Source organism: Lontra canadensis, unplaced genomic scaffold, assembly GCF_010015895.1.
Source record: "Lontra canadensis isolate GAN:19392208 unplaced genomic scaffold, GSC_riverotter_1.0 scaffold84, whole genome shotgun sequence".
Classification (NCBI taxonomy): Eukaryota; Metazoa; Chordata; class Mammalia; order Carnivora; family Mustelidae; genus Lontra; species Lontra canadensis.
In genome coordinates, this window is record NW_022631078.1 from 517428 (window position 1) to 539128 (window position 21701).

Genomic DNA, 21701 nt, shown 5'->3' on the forward strand with positions numbered 1-21701 from the left:
ACCGAGGGCACAGCCGGCGACGCGGCCCCTTTACCGGGCGCCTGGGTATTCCCGCCCCCACGCCTGGTGCTGTTCACAGAGAACAGTCCCCAGCCAGCCCTCCCTGGAAACCGGTCCCCGAGGATGTACACAGACGGGCCCCCCAGCTGCTCCACGGTTCCAGGGGAGCAGGATGCTGACCCCACTTCCGTGTGGCCGCCCGTCCCCACGTGGAGCCCCTGCGGAGGCCCCGGGCTTTACGCGGCTGACGCTGGCCCAAGGGGCTGGAGAACGCATGGCGGCCTGCTGGAGTCAGAGGCCACGGGAAAGCATAATGGCCTCCCCGTGTCCAGTGCGCCTGGAGGTGGAAAGCCACGCTGGGTGTCCCATGTGAGCATTTATTCGGGTGTCGGGTTCAGGTGCCCGTCCCGTGGCAGGAAAGGGCTGGTGCAGAGAACAGACCAGGCTGTCTGACCCCACGGGCCCCACACTCCTGGCTGAGGCTGGGACACAGGCACGTGGCAGGGTTCCCAGCCCAGAAGGGAGGACAGCAGATGTCTGGGATGCCTTACCAGCTGGGGCTGGGGACCTGGTCCTGTGGGGCCCTCTGACCCAGGCTCTGTGGGGTGGGGGAGGGACGGGTCGCATGTCTCATCACAGCTACAGGTAGGGGAAGGGGAGGGAGCTGGTGAGCTGGGTTCCCTGCAGCAGCTCAGGGTTGGGTCCTGGGGGCCACCAAAGCAGGGCTTGGGGCTGATGTCTCTTTCAGTGGCCCCAAGCGTCACCCCGGGACTGCACAAGAAGGAGGCGAGGGTGGTGGGCTGCAGGGCGGGGCAGGAAGAGGAGCGGAGCTCACTTTGGCAGGGACTGCAGTTCCGGAGGGAGATTGCAGCCGGTGTAGACACCGTTGGTGATGCTGTATTCCAGTAAAGCACCGAAACAGGGATCCTGCCAAAACACCAGAGAGCCAGGCCTCAAAGCCCAAGCTGTCTGAGCGGCACCCTGTCCCCACGCCCTGCCCTCCTCAGGTGACTCACTCTGACCAGAACGTGAGGGTTTCCCAGCACGATCAGCAAGGCTTTGGGTCTGGTGATTGCAACATTAAATCTTTTCGAGTTGGATAAGAATCCCAAAAAGTATCTATCATCTTCAAATCTATCTTCATTTGACCGTACCTAAAAAAACCACAAAGTAAAAACGGTATCGTAACTTCGGCATGGAAAGAAATACGACATTTTAAAGCATTTAAAAATATTAGACATCAGTATAACTCCGTTTTTGGTTACAAAAGGAGACAACCAGCACTGTGGGGGGAGCCTCACGAGACCCTCTCACGTGTCTCTGGGTGCAGGTCCCCTTTATCCCACCCGCACTCTCTGACTTATCTCAGTCAGGAGAATCTGACAGGGAAACAGAGTTGTGAGAATTAGGGCTGATGCTCCCGGGTGGCCGAGCCGCTGGGGCCTTCTTGGGCGGCGGCCGTCTCCCGCTCGGCCCCTCCGTCCCCTTCTCTTTCAGCGCCCTGTGCCGCCTCCTCCAGCGCATCTCCCACTGCTTCCCGATCGCTCTGCTTTAGTCGTGTGAGGGTGGCTGAGTTTCTAAGCACCCCCACAGTCGGGGCCTCGGACGCCGGAGCACCCCACCCTGCAGTGGCTCCCCTGTGCTGGGGAAGGGCCTCCGGCACGTTCTAAGGGGAAGTACCAAGAACCCGACAGACATCGGGCGGCGTCGGACACGCCGCCACCCCCACCAAGAGCAGGAGCACCTACGGTGGAGATGATGACGGCCAGATACTCCTGCCCTTGAAACTCCTCCACAGATCCAACCTTTATGTCCGTCAGATCGACATTGCGCAAAAGAATTTTGATTTTTTCCACCTTTGAAGCAGATAAAAGTAGAACTTTACAAATATGACCAATTTTTTATATATTTAAACATAAGCCAATATTAACCAATATGCAATATTGCCTTCCAATTCCAAACCCTATTTCATCTGGGTTGACTGGAGCACAAATTCTGCTTTCAGACCCAGTGCACTAGGGGGAAAGGGGACAGCGTGTGTCAGGAGCGCAGCTTCTGTCTCCCCATGGTGCGCAGGAAGGAGGGCGGAGGCGCACGGGCCTGTGGCTCTGTGGACGGGGTCATCTCCTTGGGGACAGCGGAGGGACCTTCGGCCGGGCAGAGCCGAGTGGCTGGACAGAGACCTGGAAACAGGCTTTGTACAACCACCGCAGGAAGGCAGGGGCGGTGTCTCTGGGAGGCACGAGCTCCTGGAGGAGGGGACTAGCCGTGGCGTGGAAACAGGACCCCGCACTGTGTGTCTAGAGACAAGGCTCTCCAGTGGGTCTTGGCAAAAGCAAAGCCGGTTTGAAACCCTGGAGGAAAGCATGCAGTACAGGAGAAAGCGCGGCATAAGGGAAGCTTCTGTTCCCTGGGAGCTTGGAGGGTGGCCCCTCGCCCGCCAGCCAGCATCCTGTCCCCCACCCCGCCAGGGTCTGAGCACCAGGACTCCGGGGGTGGGGTGCAGGGCGGGCCAGCGGGAGCCCCCTGTGGAAGGACTCGGTGCCGCTAGAGGAGCTGGTCTCCTCCCTCCCTTCAGACTCCCGGACCAAGGACGCTCACAGGAGCGGTGGGCAGGTCCACACCTGCTTCCGGTAGGGCGTGATCACACCAATGTCACTGGCGGACACCTGGCCGGAGAGGCCCCTGGCCAGCAGGCAGCAGTAGCGCAGGACCTGGACCGCCTCCGCAGCGTTGAACCACGACGGGCTCCTCCCTTCACGGGCTTCACTGCCCTGAGGTAATCAGAGGACAAGGGAAGGGGACACGCATCAGGACACTTCATGTCCTCAACACATGCTTGCCAAGGGGGCTCTGAGCCAGGAGGGGGCAGAGGCTGGCGTTGGGAGCGCGGCACGAACGAGAGCGAGAACACCCCACCGTCCCAGTGGAGACGCACCACGGCCCCAAGAGGAGCCCAGAGAAGGGCTGCTTGGGGGCGGCGTGTCATTTGCTGCAACAGGAGTGGACGGTCAGCGAGGCATGCGCTGACACAGCCACACACAGGAGGGCATGCTAGGACAGGGAAAGGTGACCGGGGGCCTAGGGGGGCAGGGTTCAGAGCAGACTGTGTGGCCTGCGGAGGCAGCTGGCCAGCTGTGGTCAGCTCAGCAGGGGCCAAGCACAGCCCTGCCACGGAACAGGTGACCATGCACCCAGGGTCCCACTCCCTCCCCACAACTAGGATTGGGCCCGCTCAGCCCACCAGCAAAGACGGCAGATGGTAGACCAACAAGGACGTGAAGGTGTTCAGCATCACTAATTGGGGAGACACAGATCAAAAGTCCAAGATCCCACACCACACACACACACACACACACACACACACGGCTACTACAGAAAAAACAAAACAGGTGCTGGGGAGGATGTGGAGGAACCGGGGTCCCTGGACGCGGCTGATGGGAACGTAAGTTGTACAATCACCGTTGAAACCAGTGTGGAGGTTCCTCAAAACCTCGATCCCAAAAATTCGTTGTGACCCAGCAATTCCACTTCAGGGATTTACCCAAAGGAAATGAAAGCCGGCTTCAGAGAGACACTGTCCACCTGTACTCAGAGCAGCGTTACTCACGACAGCTGAAACGTCCCCTGCCAGACGAAGGGACAGACAAAATGCGGCCCGTGGGCGTCGTGGAATAGTCCTCAGCCTCGAAAAGGAAGGAGCAGCGGACGCCTGCCACGACCTGAGGGAGCCCCGAGGACACGGTGCTGAGTAAAACCAGCCAGACACAGAAGGACAAGTCCTGGCCCCACTACTAGGAGGCAACCGCAGTGGTCAGACTCGGGGACAGAGTCGACGGTGGGGCCGGGGAGGGGGCGCTCTCTCTCTCAAATAAGTAAAATTGTAAAAAGAGAAAAAAAGTATATGGAACTTAAATCCCTCGAACAGAGATTGGGGGTTGGGGGATGTCCTTAGAACACCCACCAAACAGGATACACGTTTGGCCATAGATTTAAAAAAAAAAGATCTTATTTATTTATTTGACAGAGAGACAGTGAGAGAGGGAGAAGCAGGCTCTCCACTGAGCAGGCCAGGACCCTGGGATCACAACCTGGGCTGAAGGCAGATGCCCAGTGAAAGCCACCCAGGTGCCCCAGACATACATTTTTAAAAGCAAAGAATTTCCAGGCCTTAGTTCCTGATCAGAACCGAATAAAAGCAGAAATAAAAAAAGAGGTAAAAAGCATTCCTGGCCACTTGGGCATTAAGAAAAATGCTTCTCTATAACCCTTGGATCCGAAAAGAAAATAAAAACCAAGTTATAAAGGTCTAGAAAGTCATGAGAGAAGGGTCTCTCAGCAGACACACGGGGAAGAGAAAACTACAGGATGGCATCTCCGGTGGCTTCCTAACTAAGAGGACGAGGAGTATGGGAATGAAGTGCCCGTCTTACGGGAATTACAACAAAGAAAAATAAGGAAGTCAGTAAGGGGCTGCTTAAAGAGAAAGCTGAAATTAATGAACGAAACAGAGAAGACATAAACAAGTCCAAAGCTGGTTTTTTTTTTCAATTAGACCAGGGGTTGCCACATCTTACTTGTAAAGGGCCAGACAGTATCTCAGGCTTACTGGGGCTTTGCTGACCTACTCAACTCTACCGCAGGATGAAGAAGTCTGAGATCAGCCACATGTCCACTGTGGTGCAGGCTCCCAACTCTCCTTTACCAGGACAAGACCACCGCGACCTTGGTGGTCCCACCTTGGGTCACCCCGGGGTTCAGCCCCACAACGTTCACACAGCACTCTCTACTGAGCTTCCTCTGCTGAGATGTGCTGGGCATGGGCATGGAGTGGTGAGTCAGATGGACAGAGGTCCTTCTAGAACCTCCCCAGGGGAAGGTGTGAGTCAAAGGAACTCCCATGAGGGGGTACTTGCCAGGGAGCATGTCTGACATTGTGTCCCGAGGAACTGGGAGTGGCCTGCCAGAGCCAAGAGTGAGCACACAAGGGGAGGGCAAGGGCCAGGCCCCACCGGCAATCCTGAGGCCACTAAACCGGTGATAAGACCCTTTTGCTCAAACAAAGGGCGCAGACCATGTTCTCTGCAACCCAGCCCCAGAGCCCTGGTCCCCATTTTGTACTCAGGGCATAGAGTGGAGTCTGGGACACAGGCCCTTAAAAAATCCTTACTAAATAAACAAATGTTTCTGGACTTTGTTTCACTGACCTGTAAGTTTTTTGGTTTTTTTTTTGAGTCTGAAAGTATGCTTTTATTTGCTACAGTTTGCAGTATGTTATCCAGCTGGCTTTGTATTTCCTCCTTCTACAAACGCTTTTTGCACTTACAACACATTTACACATTTACAATCACTCTCCTGTGAAAAAACCCACGTGGCTTCTGTGTAGGTCACATGAACGTGTGAGTTACTGTGGGCAGGACGATACTGGGGTCTCTGTTCAGGGCCGCTACGTGCCCTCTCGCTCCACGCGCTCCGCTGGCGGTTTCCAACGCCACGGCCCACCCCGCTTAGGCTGGTTTCTGGACGGGCCCGGAGAGACCGCTGCTGCCCTGCTCCATCTCCTTGCTTTACTGATCTACAGGAAAGCTTCTGAGGACGGACAGAGCAGGAGTGGACTGTTCCCGGGGGAACGGCACAGAAGGCTGGGAGGAGACCGCAGCCCACGGGGCCTTGTGCTGAGAGCTCCGAGTTGGGAGGTACTGGTCTCACCACGGAACCCCTCGCCTTGAGCTCTCTTCTGCCCAAAGGGCAGGCATTCCACAGCCACACCCGAACATGCAACTACCTGTCCAGCCACTTCCGCGAGCAGGCGAACCCGGGGGCCCGAGGTGGTGCTGCCGTCACCTGGGCCCACGTACCTGGACGCAGGCTGTGTGGAGAGGGCAGATGGCACCCCGGGCGCACCCCAGCACTAGCTCCTCCCGTCCGAGGGTCTGGGTGCAGCCCCAGGTCTGGATGACTACGTGGGGTGGTTAATGCAAGAGGCGACCTGTGCTGCCCGACGACAGCCTCCGACACACACCGGCTCCAGGGCGCCCCCGTCATTTGCGGGGTTGCCGAGGATCTCGCTCTTCCCTGCCAGGGAGCCCCCACCCACCGGTGAGGCCATGGTGAGTGAGGGGAGGCTCCCCCACCCCCCAGCAGTGTACTCACTCGACTCACGAACTCCTGGTGGGCACGGGAGCACTAGCCTAGTGTCCAGGTGCCCTCGGCGCTGCTCATCGCCCCGGCCTCCCACTCCCTGACGCGGCAGCTTTAATGCCCTCCCCGTAAACTCCTTTACGGTGACATTCCGACGCCCACTTGGCCGGCAGCCTCTGGAGTCTGCTCCATATGTGGTCACCTGTGTGGCTGATGGGCCGCCTTGCGGGGCCACAGGCCTTCCCTACCGCTCTTTACGCGTCCGCCCCAGCACGGCCCTCGGCCCGCCGGCGACAGGTAAAGGCTTCCCGAGTGCCCGACCTGAACGAAACACACTCGGTGCAGGACCGCGCCGAGGGCCGGAGGGCTCGCTCTGCGGCTGGAGCCGAGCCTCGCCCTCCCAGGCCGCCCTCAGTGCACAACTCACCCTCACGCCGTGGAAGACGAGGGGGAAGCCTTTCTTTGGTAACTTCTCCCAGCCCAGCAGGGAGGTGACCACCGTGGGGTCTGCGCACACTTCCAGCTCCTTGTGGTAGAAGAGCCGGGACGGCAGTGCCAGCAGAGCCGCGTGGGACCTGTAGTTCTTCACGAGCTTCGTGACCTGCAAGGAGAGCCAAGTCGGCACACGCAGGTCGCATGTCTGTCCAAGAGAAAATGCTAAGGACCCCTCAGATCGCAGCCCCAGGGCACCCTCTTCTCTCTCCCCCCACCCAGCTGGTCACCTGCCACTGCATCAGGAAGCTCATGTACCTCCAGGGACCTTTTGAACTATTAGTTGCAGGTGTGCAATGTAACGATTCAACACGTGACTCTGCGTGTCACGACCCTGCCCCGTGACCATCCGTGCGTTCTCTGTATTTAACGGCCTGTTTGGCTCATCGTTTTGTTTCTTAAATTCCACGTACGGGTGAAATCACGCGGTGTTCATCTTGCTAACTTATTCCACTTAGCGTTGTTCTCCCTAGATCCGTCCATGTCATTGCAAACGGCAGGATTCCACTGTGGTGGCTGCATGATAGCCCACTGCACAGACACACCACATCTTCCTCACCCGGTCATTTCTCAGTGGACACCTGGGTCAGAGCAGCCCTTTCTTGAGAGGACTAAGGTGTTCCCACCACCTTTTAAAGATTCTGCTTATTCATGGCCGGGGGTGGGGAGAGCGGGCACGCTCACAGGGGGAGAGGGAAGCAGGCTCCCCGCTGAGCAGAGAGCCCAATGCAGGGCTGGCCCCCAGGACCCTGGGATCATGACCTGAGCCGAAGGCAGAGGCTTAACTGACTGAGCCACCCAGGCGCCCCTAAACTGTTCTCTTTAAGACCATGTAATAAAATATTAATTTCACTAAGTGGGCAAACAGGAGAACCTGGCTTAAAACGATCCCTACAAAAAAAACAAAACACAACAGACCCACAAGCCATAAGCAGTTCTTGGCTTTGCAGAGCCAGGGACGGTGCAGGTCTTAAAGGCCAGCCGTGATCAGCAGGTGACCGGTGACCTGGGGCAGACGGCAGGCCGGCTCATCAGATCACGGGGCTTTGGCTGGGGGACTGAGATGGGGAGTGACTGGGTGAGCTGAGCTGCCGGTGGTGGTCTTGGTGCAGCAGGTGATGATCACGAAGGGCTTAAAGCCAGGCAAGGAGGTGGCAGCAGGGATGGCGGGCCACGGTGTCCCTCTGTGGGCTCCTCCTCAGCTTCTGTAGGGCTGCTTCCACCTCTAGGCCCCACTCTCCCCTGAAGTCCTGAAGGCACCCCGAAAACATCCTCCTCACCTTCCTCACCTGTGTCCCCAGCCCCCAGAAAAGGGTCTCCGGCTGTGCCATCCCCTGGTCAGGGAAAAGGGACGGCAATGGAGGAGGACACGTCTGTGGCCATGGACTGGGCTGGCAAGTCGGGCACTGCCCGGGCCCAGGAGCCTCCACAGGTGGCAGCTGCTTGGGCACGGGGCGACTTCGCAGCCAGGCCCCCGGGCAGGGTGGGCAAAAAACACTGTCTGCTCCGGGTCCAGACTGCCCTGGGCCTCCCCAGCTGGGCCACCGGGCCCCGGGAAGAATCCATCCTGGGCCAGGCCGGCCCCAGGTGGGGAGGCTGGGGGACCGGGAGCCGTCGTGCGGGGGACACACAGGCTCCGTCCACACAGCCCCGGGAGCTGTTGCTGCGGCGGTGGGCATGCTGTCCGCTGCACGTGGGAGAGCAATCCTCTCACTCCGCCGCTGACTGGAAGCCACAGATGTCCGTGTTGCAGCCTGAACTGGCCCTTTGTCCATCCCGTGTCTCTGTCCGTCTGACAGATCCTCCTGCCCACCCGGTCCTGAATCCAGCCTTGGCCATCCCGGGGCCACCCGGGTGGGTCACCTCAAAAGCGCAGGCAGAGGCAGAATCTCACAGGCCGAAATCGGCGTCTCTGTCCCATCCCCCCAGCCGCAGACCCTGGGAGTCCACTGCATCCTCCAGGGAGCTGCAGGCGCCCTTCCCCTTAGGTTCCTCCTGATCCGCAGGCTGGAAAATGCCGAGGTTCTGGAGTCTGACCGGCCATCCTTACTCCGCTCCCCACAGCTGCCGCTCCCTGCCCCCTTGTCTTACTTGGCTCAAGACTCCTCGACCCACCCCCCTGTGGCTTCCCCATCTCGGCACCACCACGGCCTCCTGCCTCTCCAGCCTGGTTCCCGGAGCTGTAGGCCCACTGCTGCTGTGCCCAGGCCTCGGGGACTCGGGCCATCCCGCCCTTCTTGCCCTGGTCCCACAGAGATGCAGGGGAGGCTCCTGGGCACAGGCGGGAAGGTAGCTGTGGGGCCTGCTGGCATCCGTGGGGCTTTGCACGATGCCTGGCGGTCCCTGCTGCTGCGAAGGCTGCAGCCATGGTGGGGGACCCTGACCGTGAGGCTGACACACGGTGGGTGCCACTGGCAATGCCTGCCGATGGCTGCACAGAGCGCCCGGGCCGGGCTCCCCGCCGGCCACCAGGGCGCCCGAACTCCCACTGCGCGGATACTGGGTACGAAACACGTTTCCTCCGTCCCAGGGATTTTAACGTCCACCACCTGACTGGAACGCATGGTCCCGGACAGATGAGCTCCTGCCCCGGGAGACACATCTGGACGGCAAAGCTCCTGAGAACGACGGTTTGCTGAGAAGCACGTGCTCTGGATCTGGGGCCTCTGAGCCCACGCGCAGGCCGACAGGCCTGTGTTTTCCCAGAAGTGGAAATTGGGGAAGAGAAGAGAGCTGCTCAGATGGTCTCCTGGGTCCAGACAGCTGAGCGGCCTTCCTCGGGGGTGGACGGGCCAGGCTGCATTCACTGTCCTGTGGCCCTGGCCTTTACACAAACCCACGAAGCCTGGTCTCAGCTCGGGTGCAGGTGGCCAAGAACACAGCCCCTGGGACCCACAGCCAACCTGAAGCCCTGCCGGGATCTTGTAGAGCCGCTGCTGTGGTCACCAGCACAGGGAGCAAGAACCACTCACGTTCTGCCTCCAGCTGGCCTAGAGCACCCTTCAGTACCTCCTGGGGTGAGAACCCGGGAGGCCCCACAACTTTCCTGCTGATGGCAGCAGTGTCATCTCAGTCACTACAGCATGTCCCATCTCCAAGATGCTCATCAAAACCCCAAACTCAATTTAGCACCTCAGCTTCTCACTCCCCCAAACCAGGCCCCGCATTAGCCTATGGGGTGCCGGGGAGAGAGGGTCTCTGCCCCCAGACACTCGCTGTAGCGTCAGGGCCTCTGGGGAGAAAGCAGGTGTGTGGTACTCAGGCCGAGGCAGCCCTGCCTCCCCGTTTGACCTGTGCCTGCGCCAGAGGCTGAGGCTCCCGCCTGAAGGAGGCCGGCACACAGCGCATCCCAGCTTTGCTGGCGGCCTCCCCTTCCTCCAGCTCCGGCAGCCCTGGGGACATGGTTGCTGGGTAGCCTAGATGGGCAGGGGGCTCTCTCCTGCCCAGTCTGGGCCAGCACAAGTTCACCACCTGCTCACGTGGTCCTCAGAACCTCTTGAAGGTCCAGTGCCCCCAGCGCCCCCAGCTCCCACGCGCGCTCTGTCCTCCTCCGTTCTCCAGTGGGTAAAGGGTCTGAGGACCGACAGCCTGACACGGGTCTCAAGCTATTTCCAGGAAAATCTGCCCAGAATCACTACATCTCGTTTCTGTTCACTGCTGAAGTTTAGAAGGAGCGCTCCTTGTTTTCCTAGCGTAGGCGCTGAGAGACCACGCCCCTTGGCTCATCTTACTGAGGGACCCCCGAGACCCACGGTTCTAGGGCTCTAGTGTGTCGGGGGCTACGGCGGGCTAAAATGCAGACTGCAAAGCCCATCCCTCAAAGTGCTCGCAGTGGGGCTGAGGAGGGACTCTGCAGGTTAGCTAGCAGACCGGCCCCACAGGAGAGCACGGGGCCTTGTCCTTCAGATGACAAGTTAGAGGCTCTTTCCTGTTTTCCCGTCAACCCCGATTTCACTGCTCCTGTGTTTGGCCCCACAGAACCTCTGCCCTCGGGCTCAGATGGGACTGCCTGGAACTGCGGATCCCTGTGGGCCTGTGAAGCACCCGTCTGCGTGGCTGGGACGGAGTGCTGGCCAACGTCCCCTCTGGAATGGGAGGGGGAGTGTGAGTTCTCTGCCTCCTCCCCTCCCCTCCCCGGGGAGAAGTGCAGTGTAGGCAGGGAGCAGAGCCCAGCTACAGGGGTGGCAGGGACTGCGGGGAGCCACAAGGACGGCGATCCGTGTGCTTACCAGCAGGGGGTTGTAGGCGCCGCAAGCCCCAAAAGCGTTTTCGTCCCGCAGGTACACCTGCCGGGACATCAGTCTCTCCAACATAGAGACGCTCAGCCCGTAGGCCATGGCGAGTCTGGACTTAATGACGGGTCCGAGCTGCATGGGGTCTCCGGCAAGGACAATCTGTAGCACACGAATGGGCAGCCACGCTAGAGCAGGGGGACCGTGGTCCCACACACTCACTACCACAGCCAGGGGAGGCCCAGGACACAGGTGTGTGGGGCCCCGGGCAGGCAACAGCCCAGGTTCCTGCCTTCTGATGGCCGACTGAGGATCCCTGAGTGCAGGCTGGGAGGCGGCAGAGACTCAGACTGGCAGGGCAGCCTCTGCCCCCGTCATCTGAGCACGTGCCGCACCCTTCCTCCCGGACACTGCCCTTTGCCTACCCGTCCTGCCAACTCCTGGCCCACGTAGCAGCCAAACTAGATCTGCTCCCTGCTCGGTCTCTGTGCCATCCCCGCACCTGACAGTCGGGATGGGAGGAGGCCAGTGTCCAGGGGCCAGAAGCTGGAGCGGTTCCCCAAGTACACTCGTGTGCCAAGAGCAGGCTAAGGGGAGCTTAAGAGGACCCCAGGCCATTCCCAGGCTGAGCACTGAGGAGGCAGCAGGTGTGAGCAGGAGAAGCCCAAAGCATCCGCCTAGGGTAACGGGGGTCAGCAGCTACGGGCAGGGGAGGGGGCACCGTGGTCAGTCCCCGGGCAGCGAGCCAGGGCCCTACCTGCAGGTCCCCACCCGGCTGCACAGTACCTCTTAGTGCTATTTGAAAAACAAATCCAAAGGCAGAGCGGCCCTTCCCTGGCCTCGAGGTGTGAGATACGGGACTGAACACAAGGCCCAGCTCCGCAGCCTCCGTCCTTAGCACCTCACCCGAGCCTGTCACCCTGGGGCTGTCCTGGGCAGAGACCGAGGTCGGGTGTGCAGAGCACCCACCAGTGCAGGGGGGACGGGAGGAGAACCACACAGCAAACAGGCCTTACCTGGCCGTTGGCGTCTGACACCAGCCCCAGTGGAATAAGGCATTCTGGCTCACTCGCCTGTCCCGCTTCGTCCACAAACACGTGTGTAAAATGTCCGACTCTAGAGCCAAAGATGTTCTCAATGGTCATTTCTGTCAAGCAACAGCCAACACACACTGCATGGCCACGTCTGCCCCGCCCCGGCAGGCTGGCCAGGAAAGTGGGATCGTCTGGTCTGGATGAACTACAGGCGCCGGCACCGGCGACTCTGGATGCGGGGTCTGTCGTGTTCAAGCGGACTCCGAGGCAGGCAGGGTGAGGGGTGGGAGCGCACACACTAACGGGAGACTGTGCGGGCAGGGCCATGATGGGCCCCCTCAGAGCAGATGCTCTTCCCGTTTGAGGCCTGGCTGGGACACAGCTCGACTGCCCACAAACCACGTGATCCTGGGCAGGTCGTGGTGCCTCCGCGCCTCAGTTTCCCCGACTTGGTGGATGTGAGAACAGGGTGAGCTGGTCCGTCTGAGCGACGCCCCCACATGGTGGCTGCTGTCCTCCCTGATCCGCGCTCTCCGGCGCGCTTTCAGCTAGGACGACGCCAGTGCTCCAGGCGCAGGGGGCCCAAGGGAGAGAGCAGAGCATGTGCTCTGGGCCCCAGGCGGCCCCTGCCCCACCAGATGCCCGGAGAAAAGATCTGCGGCAGGGACCGCGCGCCGAAAGCCCCAGAACCGCCGGCAACAGGACACACTCTGGGCTGAGCCTGACAGAAACCCCATCAGAGCCCTCTGGTGTGCAGTGAGGCAGCTCTGGGCCCCCATCTTCCTCTCTCCACTGGGAGTCCAATTACAACCCCACCACGACACCCGCAGGTCCCTCCCTACAAAAGACGGGAAAATCACACGCTTCCATTCTTCTACCTCATGTCCCAATTCCTGATGAAGAAACTCAAGATTACAGATCTTTCTTAGGATATAAACACTTGAGTTTTCAATTTTTAATAACTAGGTTAAAGTCATTTTTATCAGTTTACACTGTTCCGTGTTTACACCCTCTCAGCTTCGTGCAGCCCCAGCTCCCCGCTGGCTCCCCAGCTGCTGGGTGGGGGTTCCGTCCTCACTCTCCGGGGTCTGGCCTGGCCCCCAGCCCGTGTCCTCATGTCCTGCCCTGCACGGAAGCTCCACGAGGACACCGATGCTACTTCTGTGGGTCCCTGCGGCCCGAGCCACACCCAATGCCCACCTCACACCTATCTGGTAGAAGAGCCCCGCACTGCTGCACGTCGTGATGATGACCCTGAAGCGGGAGGCCTTCCAGATGTCCTCTCCGTCTTTGCAGTACGTCTTGATGGCGTCAGTGACTGTCTGCAGGGAGGCGTGTGGCCAGCTCACTTTCCCAATATTACTTTTCGAGGGTTTCTTTATTTTTTTTAAAGATTTTATTTATGTATTTGACAGACAGAGATCACCAGTAGGCAGAGAGGCAGGCAGAGAGAGAGGAGGAAGCAGGCTCCCTGCTGAGCAGAGAGCCCGATGCGGGGCTCGATCCCAGGACCCTGAGATCATGACCTGAGCTGAAGGCAGAGGCTCAACCCACTGAGCCCCCCAGGGGCCCCTCAAGTGTTTCTCTAAATTGGACATCATGACAAAGCTGAAGAGAGTTCTAAAACAGAACACCCTGTTCCCACTTCTTAGTTACAACTGTTTTCTTAAAGCAGAACATTTTCCATCTTCCTGTCCACTTACCCCATGTTCTAGACTCTTCCGCCCCAAAGAGAACACAGAACCTGCAGAACTTTCTCCCAAAACAACTGTACATTTCCTAGATTCCGTTTCTTTTGTTAAGCAAACCAAGAGCTCTAATTTTCCTAAAGGAACATTTATAGATAAATCAATAAAACAGAACCCAAAAGGAACAATACATTTGGGTATCAAAGAAGAGAAAAACACCCGCATTCAATAAAGCGGAGAATGCCAAGGGTTCCTGGGTGGCTCAGGTCATGGTCTCAGGGGCGTGAGACGGAGGCCTGTGCTGGGCTCAGCCCTGGGTGGGGAGTCTGCCTGAGACTCTCCCCCATCCCCTCCCCTGCTCTAACCAAAACCCCAGGGGGAATGCCCGGCTCCCAGAGAAAGGAGAATGCCGTTACCGTCAGGTGCGGGAGGGCGGGACCCGTCTGCCCCGGCCGGCTGTGGTTGCTCACCTCCTCGAACCTGCAGGTGGCATTTACGCGGACCATGGCGCCAGGCCGCAGCACCTGGCTCTCGTGCAGCCGCAGACACACGAGGTCAGCCGCACTGTTGGAGGGCGCACACACCAGTATCCGACTGTCCGGCAAAGCGTAGTACACCTTCAACCAGGACACAAGACACACAGGGGCATAAATGTCAACTGTCCCGTGCTCGTGCTCACCGCGCGGGCTCACGCCAGCCCCTTCTGTGCCTGAGGCCCAGCCGTGGAAACACGCAGGATGGTTCTGCCCCTCACGTGCGTGTGCCAGCAAGACACGAGAGGACGTGAGAGTTCTCTGTTCTCCAGGACCCTAACCTACCCCCCTCCAGGCCTCCAGGACCCTAACCTACCCCCCTCCAGGCCTCCAGGACCCTAACCTACCCCCCTCCAGGCCTCCAGGACCCTAACCTAACCGCCCGCCCACCCCGCACTGAGGCAGAGACGGCGTCGGATCGGTTTGGTGCGTGGCTCGCACATCACGCCAGCGGCACACGCCGCACACGGCTACTGGTCTGAATCCCGAATGACAAAAACCCCTCCACAAGCTCCGTCTTAAACACAGAGACACGGACACTTCGGCACAACAGTGGCTTAGCTACTGTTAAGAGAACTTTTCTGCAACAAAATTTCATGTGACTGAATGGTCAGCCATTCCCTTTTTTCTTTTCAAGGATTTTGTTTTCCAGTTATCTCTACACCCGACATGGGGCTCAGACCCAAACCCTGAGATCAAGAGTTGCGTGCTCCACCAAGCAGTCAGGCACTCCAGAATGGTCGGCCATTCGGAGGAGAGAGAAGAGCCCTTTCTAACCTACGGAATAAGCTTTGAAAATCCTACATATTCCCTTAAAAGCTGAAACAAACTTGGCTACCCATGAAATAACTGGGATTTTTTCAAGCTTGTCCTTCCTTCCTGACGACACAAGCGCGGCACTCGGCCGAGGCCGCTCCCTGGGGTTACCTGTAAGACAGCCTCTATAATTGTCACCGTCTTCCCGGTTCCAGGAGGTCCGAAAAGAATATACGGGAGCGGGCGGCAGTCCCCACTCAGGATTCTTCTAACAGCTAACTTCTGGTTTTCGTTGAGCACGGGATTGAAAAATTCCTTTTCTCTCGCCCTGGGGACCTGCACTTCGTTTACTGCATTCAAAGTGAGAACCAGTGTCAGGCAGAGGTCAAACACCTTGGCACGACAGGAGCACAGGTCAGCAGGGGCCATCACGACGGCCACGGTGTAGCCGGTCGGGTTCCCGCTACTGAGCTGTACTCCACTGGGCAGAGTAGGGAAAGTCAACTTCATCTTCTGAGAGCCGAGATGCAGGCCACTCAGGCCGTGTGCAGCATCGCCTAGCCCGGAGTCCGAGACGCGGGCTGGGCGAGGCCCGCAGCAAGAGCCTGTAGTCACGTTCAAGTACTGAGCCGTACCCTCACAGCTCCACTCGGCGTCTGGTCAGGACAGGAGTGTCCATCTCTCTGGCTGCAGCCAACACCCCACCCCCCGCCCAGGTCCCAACTGGTCCCCTCTGGGCAGGAAGGAGCATCTCGAGGGGCCTATCTTCCAGGCCAGGTTCCCGAGGTTCCCCTGGCAGCCCTCACCATACGCACCCCGATGAGCTGACTTTTCCGCAAAGGCCGCCAGTCCCGGTGAGGCCTGGGCATCAGGCCGCCTCTCCTTGGCTGCAGGCTTGGTGTGGTCCTTCATGGCTTTCCTATTCTGGAGACAATCATGTAGAAAAACAGCCTTAAAGAAAAAAAGCTTTGTATCTACACAGGTTTGGAGAGTGACATAAGCACCTGCCCACGTTCTCCGTGTTTTATTTAACTCTGCGTGGATCACAGGTTTCAAAACGCAGCAAAATACAGAATAGCTGAGAAAATTTGCTAAAAAGATTTTTTTTGAATTCCCTTACAAAAGTTAACATGAACCAACTAAATCCTGGGTAATGACGCCAGATCAAAGGGTGACACTTCTCTGATGTGGCGTCTTTTCTCTTCCTGCGTCCTTCCCAGTGCTCACCTGCGAGGGGAAACCCACGTGGCTAAAGGCAAATCCTGGTCCCTCGCCCCCCAGGAGCCCTCAGGCAAAAGCCCTTCCTCCGCAGCGGGAACGAGCCCTGCCAGGGATGGCTCCGGCGAGCTTCCGCTCCGAAGGGACCGTTGCATGCCTTTTGGGTACCGCCAGGGCCGGCAGGTCCCGGTCAGCCGCGTTCCGCATCCTGCCCAAGAACTGGCTCTGTGGGTGCTTCAACACACCCGCTCTGGCCGGGACTGAGGGAAGTGGTTTCGGGCCCCCCGTGCTGCAGACCACGCTGTGAGCGACAGCTCCGCACACTTACCTGTGAGCCGCCACAGGCTCACCGTGTTCTGAAGATCTAGTTGGCGTTACGCAACCATCGCACAGCAGCCCACCTAACACAACGACTTCTATAGGATGAATTCAAGAAGTGGAATTCCACAAAGTTCCTCATTAAAAACGGCGTGCATGCCGAGTTTTAGTCCAGAAGGCCACAGCTGTTTCCCTTCCCGGACGCTGAGTGTTCAGGGTATCGCGGACACACGTTCACATGCGCCATCTAAAGCCAGGCACACACAACTTGACAAGATGACACAGGGACACACGTGACAGGCTAAACAGCCCTGCTGAGTCCACAAGATGCGGCTTCAGAACGCCCCCGCTGTCAAGGGCACGGTGTCCTTTCCCAGAACGCGCCGCGCGTGAAGTCCAGATGGTGCAGGGTCCGACATCTTCCCGCCGTGGAAGCAGCCGCCGTGAGGCCCACGGACACTGCCCCGTGCACGACAGCCGGCTGCTGTCACTGCGGAGAACCGCTGCACCCAAGCAACGTGCCATTCCTCTCTCCACTCGCACGTGGGTGGCCCCGGGGCTGTGTCCGTGCTGGCCCCTACTGAGCGTGCTGCTGTGAACATCTGTGCACGAGCCCTTACGTGGACGCGGGTCTTCTGTCTCTGGGGCCAGCGCCGGAAGGGAAGTGGCCGGGCTGTACGGCCAGTGTGGGCCGAGCTTTCTGGAGGAACTCTTCCAAAAGCAGCTTGTACAAGGCGCCAGTCGCCGCACATGCTCACGACCCTTCGTCCAGTTGGTCCTTCTAATTTGTTTGGTCACTGTCATCCACGTGTAGTGGTGGCTCACCGCGGTTGTTCCCGAATGACGGATGCCAAACATCCTTGCATGGATTTACTTACCGTCTGTATACACGGCCCGATGACGGTTTCGCTTACGGGGGTGCGAAAGCAGTCCGCGTTCTGCAGAAACTGTACTTGGCATTTTGAATCTGGATCTTTTCTGTGCTAGCGATCTGTGGTACGATCCCTCGTGATGCTGGGCCGAGGCCACAGTTCCCAGTCAGCCCGCGATCAGGAGATGGACAGCCCCGCCGTCTTTCCCCTTGAGTACGGTGCGCGGTCCGTTACACGAGGTACTCGACGTTTGATTATAAAGAGGCTTTGCGTTAGCTGATTTTGCCTTGTATGGTGTTCTAAATTTGATTCTGAGTACTTATGCTCATAAATGCACAAGTTATTTCTGTATACTGACCTTATGCCCTGTAAGCTTCTCACCTATTAGTTCCAAAAGCTTCTTTTTAGAGTCCATCAGATTTTACACATCAACACGGCTGCCTTTTATTTTTCTTGCCAAATTGCTGGTCTACAACCTCCCGCACAGCGTTGAACATAAGTGGCAAGACAGGAAGTGCCCTGACTTTCACGGGAAAAGTGCATTTTGTCACTCACTGTGTAGGTTTTTTTGGTAGGTGAAGGAAGTTCCCTTCCATATCCAGTTTGCTAAACTTTTTGATCAGGAATGGATGTTGGATTTTGTCAGATGCTTTTTCTGTGTCTGCGGGTTTAGGTTTGTTCACATGATGAGTATCACGGACTGAGATTTTGGAATGTTAAACCAGCCTCTCATTCCTGGTGCGAACCACCCTTCCTGGTCTCTCTCATATATACCTATACATACATGCATGAGTTCTCTAGAAATATGACTAATAGGATGTATGTATATATAGGTAAAAAGATTTATTATAAGAGATTGGCTTATGTGACTGCAGAGGCTGAGGAGTGTGAGGTCTGCCACTGGCAAGCTGGACACAGAGGGCAGGAAGAGACTGATGGTCCCACTCAGGGGAGCTGGGCTGGAGAAGTCCCTGAGAGCCTGCCTGCTCTGTTCAGGTCTCACAGGAGGGATGCCCCCCTACCCTGACCGGGGCACCCACCCACATGATCTCACCCAGAAACAAGATATAACCAGGCGTCCAACAGCCCAGGGCCCGGGGCAGCTGACACATCCCATTGACCACCCCGGTGCTATTTGCCTCTCTTCTGTCCCATCCGCAGAGGCTGTAGTGAGTCACATCTCTGTCTCCTCCGGGATTCAGGGAATTTGTGTCTTCATGCTTTCCCCTCATCAGTCTTGAAGTTTAGCAATTTCCTTGATCTTCTCTTACAGTCCGCTTTTGGGTTGGCTCACGGGTCCCTCCGCTGTTCTTCTGCATCCTGGATTATAGGTTTCTACGCCAGGGTCTCATTATTTCCTTTCCTTTGCTTAGTGTGTATTTTATTTGTTCTTATTTCTCTCATGCTCTGTGGAAGCGGCCGAGGTCACGGAGTTGAAACCTGTATCCTTCTTCACACTGGGCACTCGGGGCCACGGCCTCCAGAGCCCCAGCAGCAGCGTCCGGCTTCTGGCGGGCTGCAGTGTCACTTTCGTCTCGGCAGAAACATTTTAATTTCTCTACTGATCTCTTCTGTGATCTGGTGGTTACATATAAGTTTCTCAACATTTGGGGATTTTCCAGAGATCTTCCTGCAATTGATTTCTAACTTGATTCTGAGTGGTTAAACTGTATTTTGTAGGACTTCAATCTCTTTTAAATTTGAGACTTCCTTTGTGGCCCCAAATAAAGTCTATAGTGGCGAATATTCTGTGTTTGCTTCTACACCAAGTGAACGTGTCCAACTCTTTCCGGGCGGTGCGCTCTACAAACACCCCTCAGCGGTGACCGGTCACTGTGCTGTGCCCATCGTCTCTCATTCTTGCCCAGCCCTGGGGGAGAAGGCGTACACTGCGGACAGTCGCAGGGAGTCTGTCTGGTTCTCTGCTGCTTCGTCAGCTTCCGGTTCATTCCCTCGAGACTGTTACTAGGTGCATATGTATCCGAGACTGCGATGCACTCCTGACGATTATCTTACTGTGACACACTTATCCTGATCACCTGTGCGCGGAAACCTACTGACACTGACACAGCCACTCTATCTTTGTTTTGATTGCATCTTTCTTCCATCTTTTACTTTTGACATATTTGTGTCTATTTAAAATGTGTTTCTTACAGGCAGCATATAGTTGGGTCTTTCCTTTTTATCCAGCCTTGACCATCTCTACCTCTTAACTGCTGTGCTTAGACCACACACATGCCTGTGGCGGCTGACAGCAGACTGAACTCTCTGGTCTTGCAACTTGTTTTCTCTGTCTCAACTGTTCTGAGTACACAATCATAGCCAGAGACGTCAGCACCCCCATCTACATCGATCACTGTACAAGGGGGTAGGAAGTAAGTCAGGTTACGGTACAGTTGTCCGTGTGTCCCTCTTTTCTGCTTACTTTTGAAATAATTATTTTGTGGTTCCCTTTTATTTCCTTTGCTGGTCTAGCTCTTTATATTGCTATCTCCGTAGCTGCTCTACGGTTTAGAGCATGTATCTTCAACTCATCAGTTTCCTTCAAGTGAATTACACCAACACAGTGTAAGAAATGATACTCTCTTCTCCCACTCCTGTTGCTGTTGCCACATATTTTAGATCTCCACGTTACAAACTCTGTAATATGCTGTTACTATTTCAGCTTTAAAAGGTCAATTACCTTATAAAATTATGAGATTTTATTGTGGTGCGATTTGACTTCAGATCTACCCTCTTAGCATTCTACTCTTTTGATTCTAGGAGTCTGAATTTTTTAGAGCTCTCATATGAAAGAAATCACGCACTATGTGTCCTTCTGTGACTGGCTTATTTCTCTGAGTATAATGTCCTCCAGGTCCACCCACGTGGATTTCCTTCTTTTTAAAAAGTCAATTATCTTTTAAAGAAACTTTTTTTAAAAGAAAAAGTTATTTTAACACGTGTACCTATTTATAATTTCTGGTCCACCTCTTTCGTCTGGGCAGACCCTCATGCCCACTGGCATCATTTGCATGTGCTGAAGGGTTCTTGTGTCCCATGGTGCAGGTCACCGAGTAACGGTTTCCCCCCATCCCTCAGCCCGAGTACGTCTGAGTACGTTTTCCCGTCTTCATTTCTGCGGTGTTTGCTGGGCGCCGTGTTCTGGGCTGCCAGTTTCTCCTGCCAGCACCGTCAGCTACTCTGCAGCAATGAGACGTTCCTTGTTTCTAAGACTTGCTCTTTGTAAGTGACTTTCAGGGATGTGATGTCCTGTGCCTCAGTGCGGTCTTCTTCAGATCTCTTACGCTTCGGGTCTGTCAGGGAGTCTCCTGAGTATGTAGGGCTTATGGTTTTCATCAAATCAGGAAAGTTTCCACTCACTATTTTTTCTGGTGTTTCTTATACTTCCCTCTCTGGGATTCCAACTGCACGGATGTGAGCTTGCTAGAAAGTGTCCCACAGCTCACTGAAGTTTTTTTTTTTTTTTTTTTTTTTTAAATACACTATATTTTAGAGCCTTTAAAAAAATCGTTTTATTCTGTTTCATTTTGTCAAGTTTCTGTTAACTGTTCAAGTTCACTAGTCTTTTTTTTTTTTAAAGATTTTATTTATTTATTTGACAGACAGAGATCACAAGTAGGCAGAGAGGCAGGCAGAGAGAGAGAGGGGGAAGCAGGCTCCCCGCTGAGCAGAGAGCCCAATGCGGGGCTCGATCCCAGGACCCTGAGACCATGACCAGAGGCCCAACCCACTGAGCCACCCAGGCGCCCCAGTTCACTAGTCTTTCTGACTATAGTATCTGGTCTGTTAATTGTCTATTTTTCATCTTAGACATTGAAGTTTTTGTCTTTAAAAGAGAAATTTGTCTTTTATTGTTTGTATCTCCACTGAACACGCTTTTGTGTTCCTCTCCCTTAACAGCCCATGGAGTATAGTCATAGTAACTGTTTTAATGTCCTTACCTGCTAATTGCTATCACTGTGGGTTTTTTTTTTTTTAATTTTTTTTAGTTGATTTCAACTGACTGAAATTTCTTAAACGAGCTGTGTTTTTCAGTTTATTTCTGGATTAGGTACCAGACATTGTGAATTTTACACCTTGATGGGTGTGTATTTTTGTATTCCTGCAACCATCCTTGAATTTTGTTGTGGGATGTGGCTGCATTACGTGGAGGCCACTCTCTGTTGGATGGGTGAGGCAGCGGGTGGTGCAGGGCGGGACTGTCTGTACCCTCTGAGGACTCCGCTTGCTACTCTGTGAGTTCTCTGGCTGTGGGAACAAACCATGCCCAGCACTGTGGGGACTCAAGATTCTTCTCTGCTCGCGGGGATACTTTCCCAGGCTCAAGTCTTTTGACCCCAAGAGCTCTGTCTTTCCCGTGCTCTCCTCCAGCCGTGTGCCCCAAGCCCTCCACCCGCCTCGTCCTTGCACTGTC

At 56.2% G+C, this 21701-nt stretch overlaps 1 protein-coding gene across 1 annotated transcript in view; it reads right to left on the bottom strand.

Moving 5' to 3' along the window:
* Positions 1-451: 451 nt before the first annotated feature.
* Positions 452-21701, bottom strand: part of MOV10L1 (Mov10 like RISC complex RNA helicase 1) — a 64378-nt gene continuing 43128 nt past the window's right edge. The window contains exons 16-26 of the mRNA XM_032882739.1: positions 15683-15800; positions 15048-15226; positions 14058-14204; positions 13100-13221; positions 11882-11981; positions 10863-11027; positions 6569-6742; positions 2625-2774; positions 1749-1856; positions 1017-1154; positions 452-927 (exon numbers count right to left, since the gene is read on the bottom strand). Of these exons, the coding sequence (XP_032738630.1) occupies positions 832-927; positions 1017-1154; positions 1749-1856; positions 2625-2774; positions 6569-6742; positions 10863-11027; positions 11882-11981; positions 13100-13221; positions 14058-14204; positions 15048-15226; positions 15683-15800 (1497 nt within the window). The 3' untranslated portion in view covers positions 452-831. The remainder of the gene's footprint in view (positions 928-1016; positions 1155-1748; positions 1857-2624; positions 2775-6568; positions 6743-10862; positions 11028-11881; positions 11982-13099; positions 13222-14057; positions 14205-15047; positions 15227-15682; positions 15801-21701) is intronic.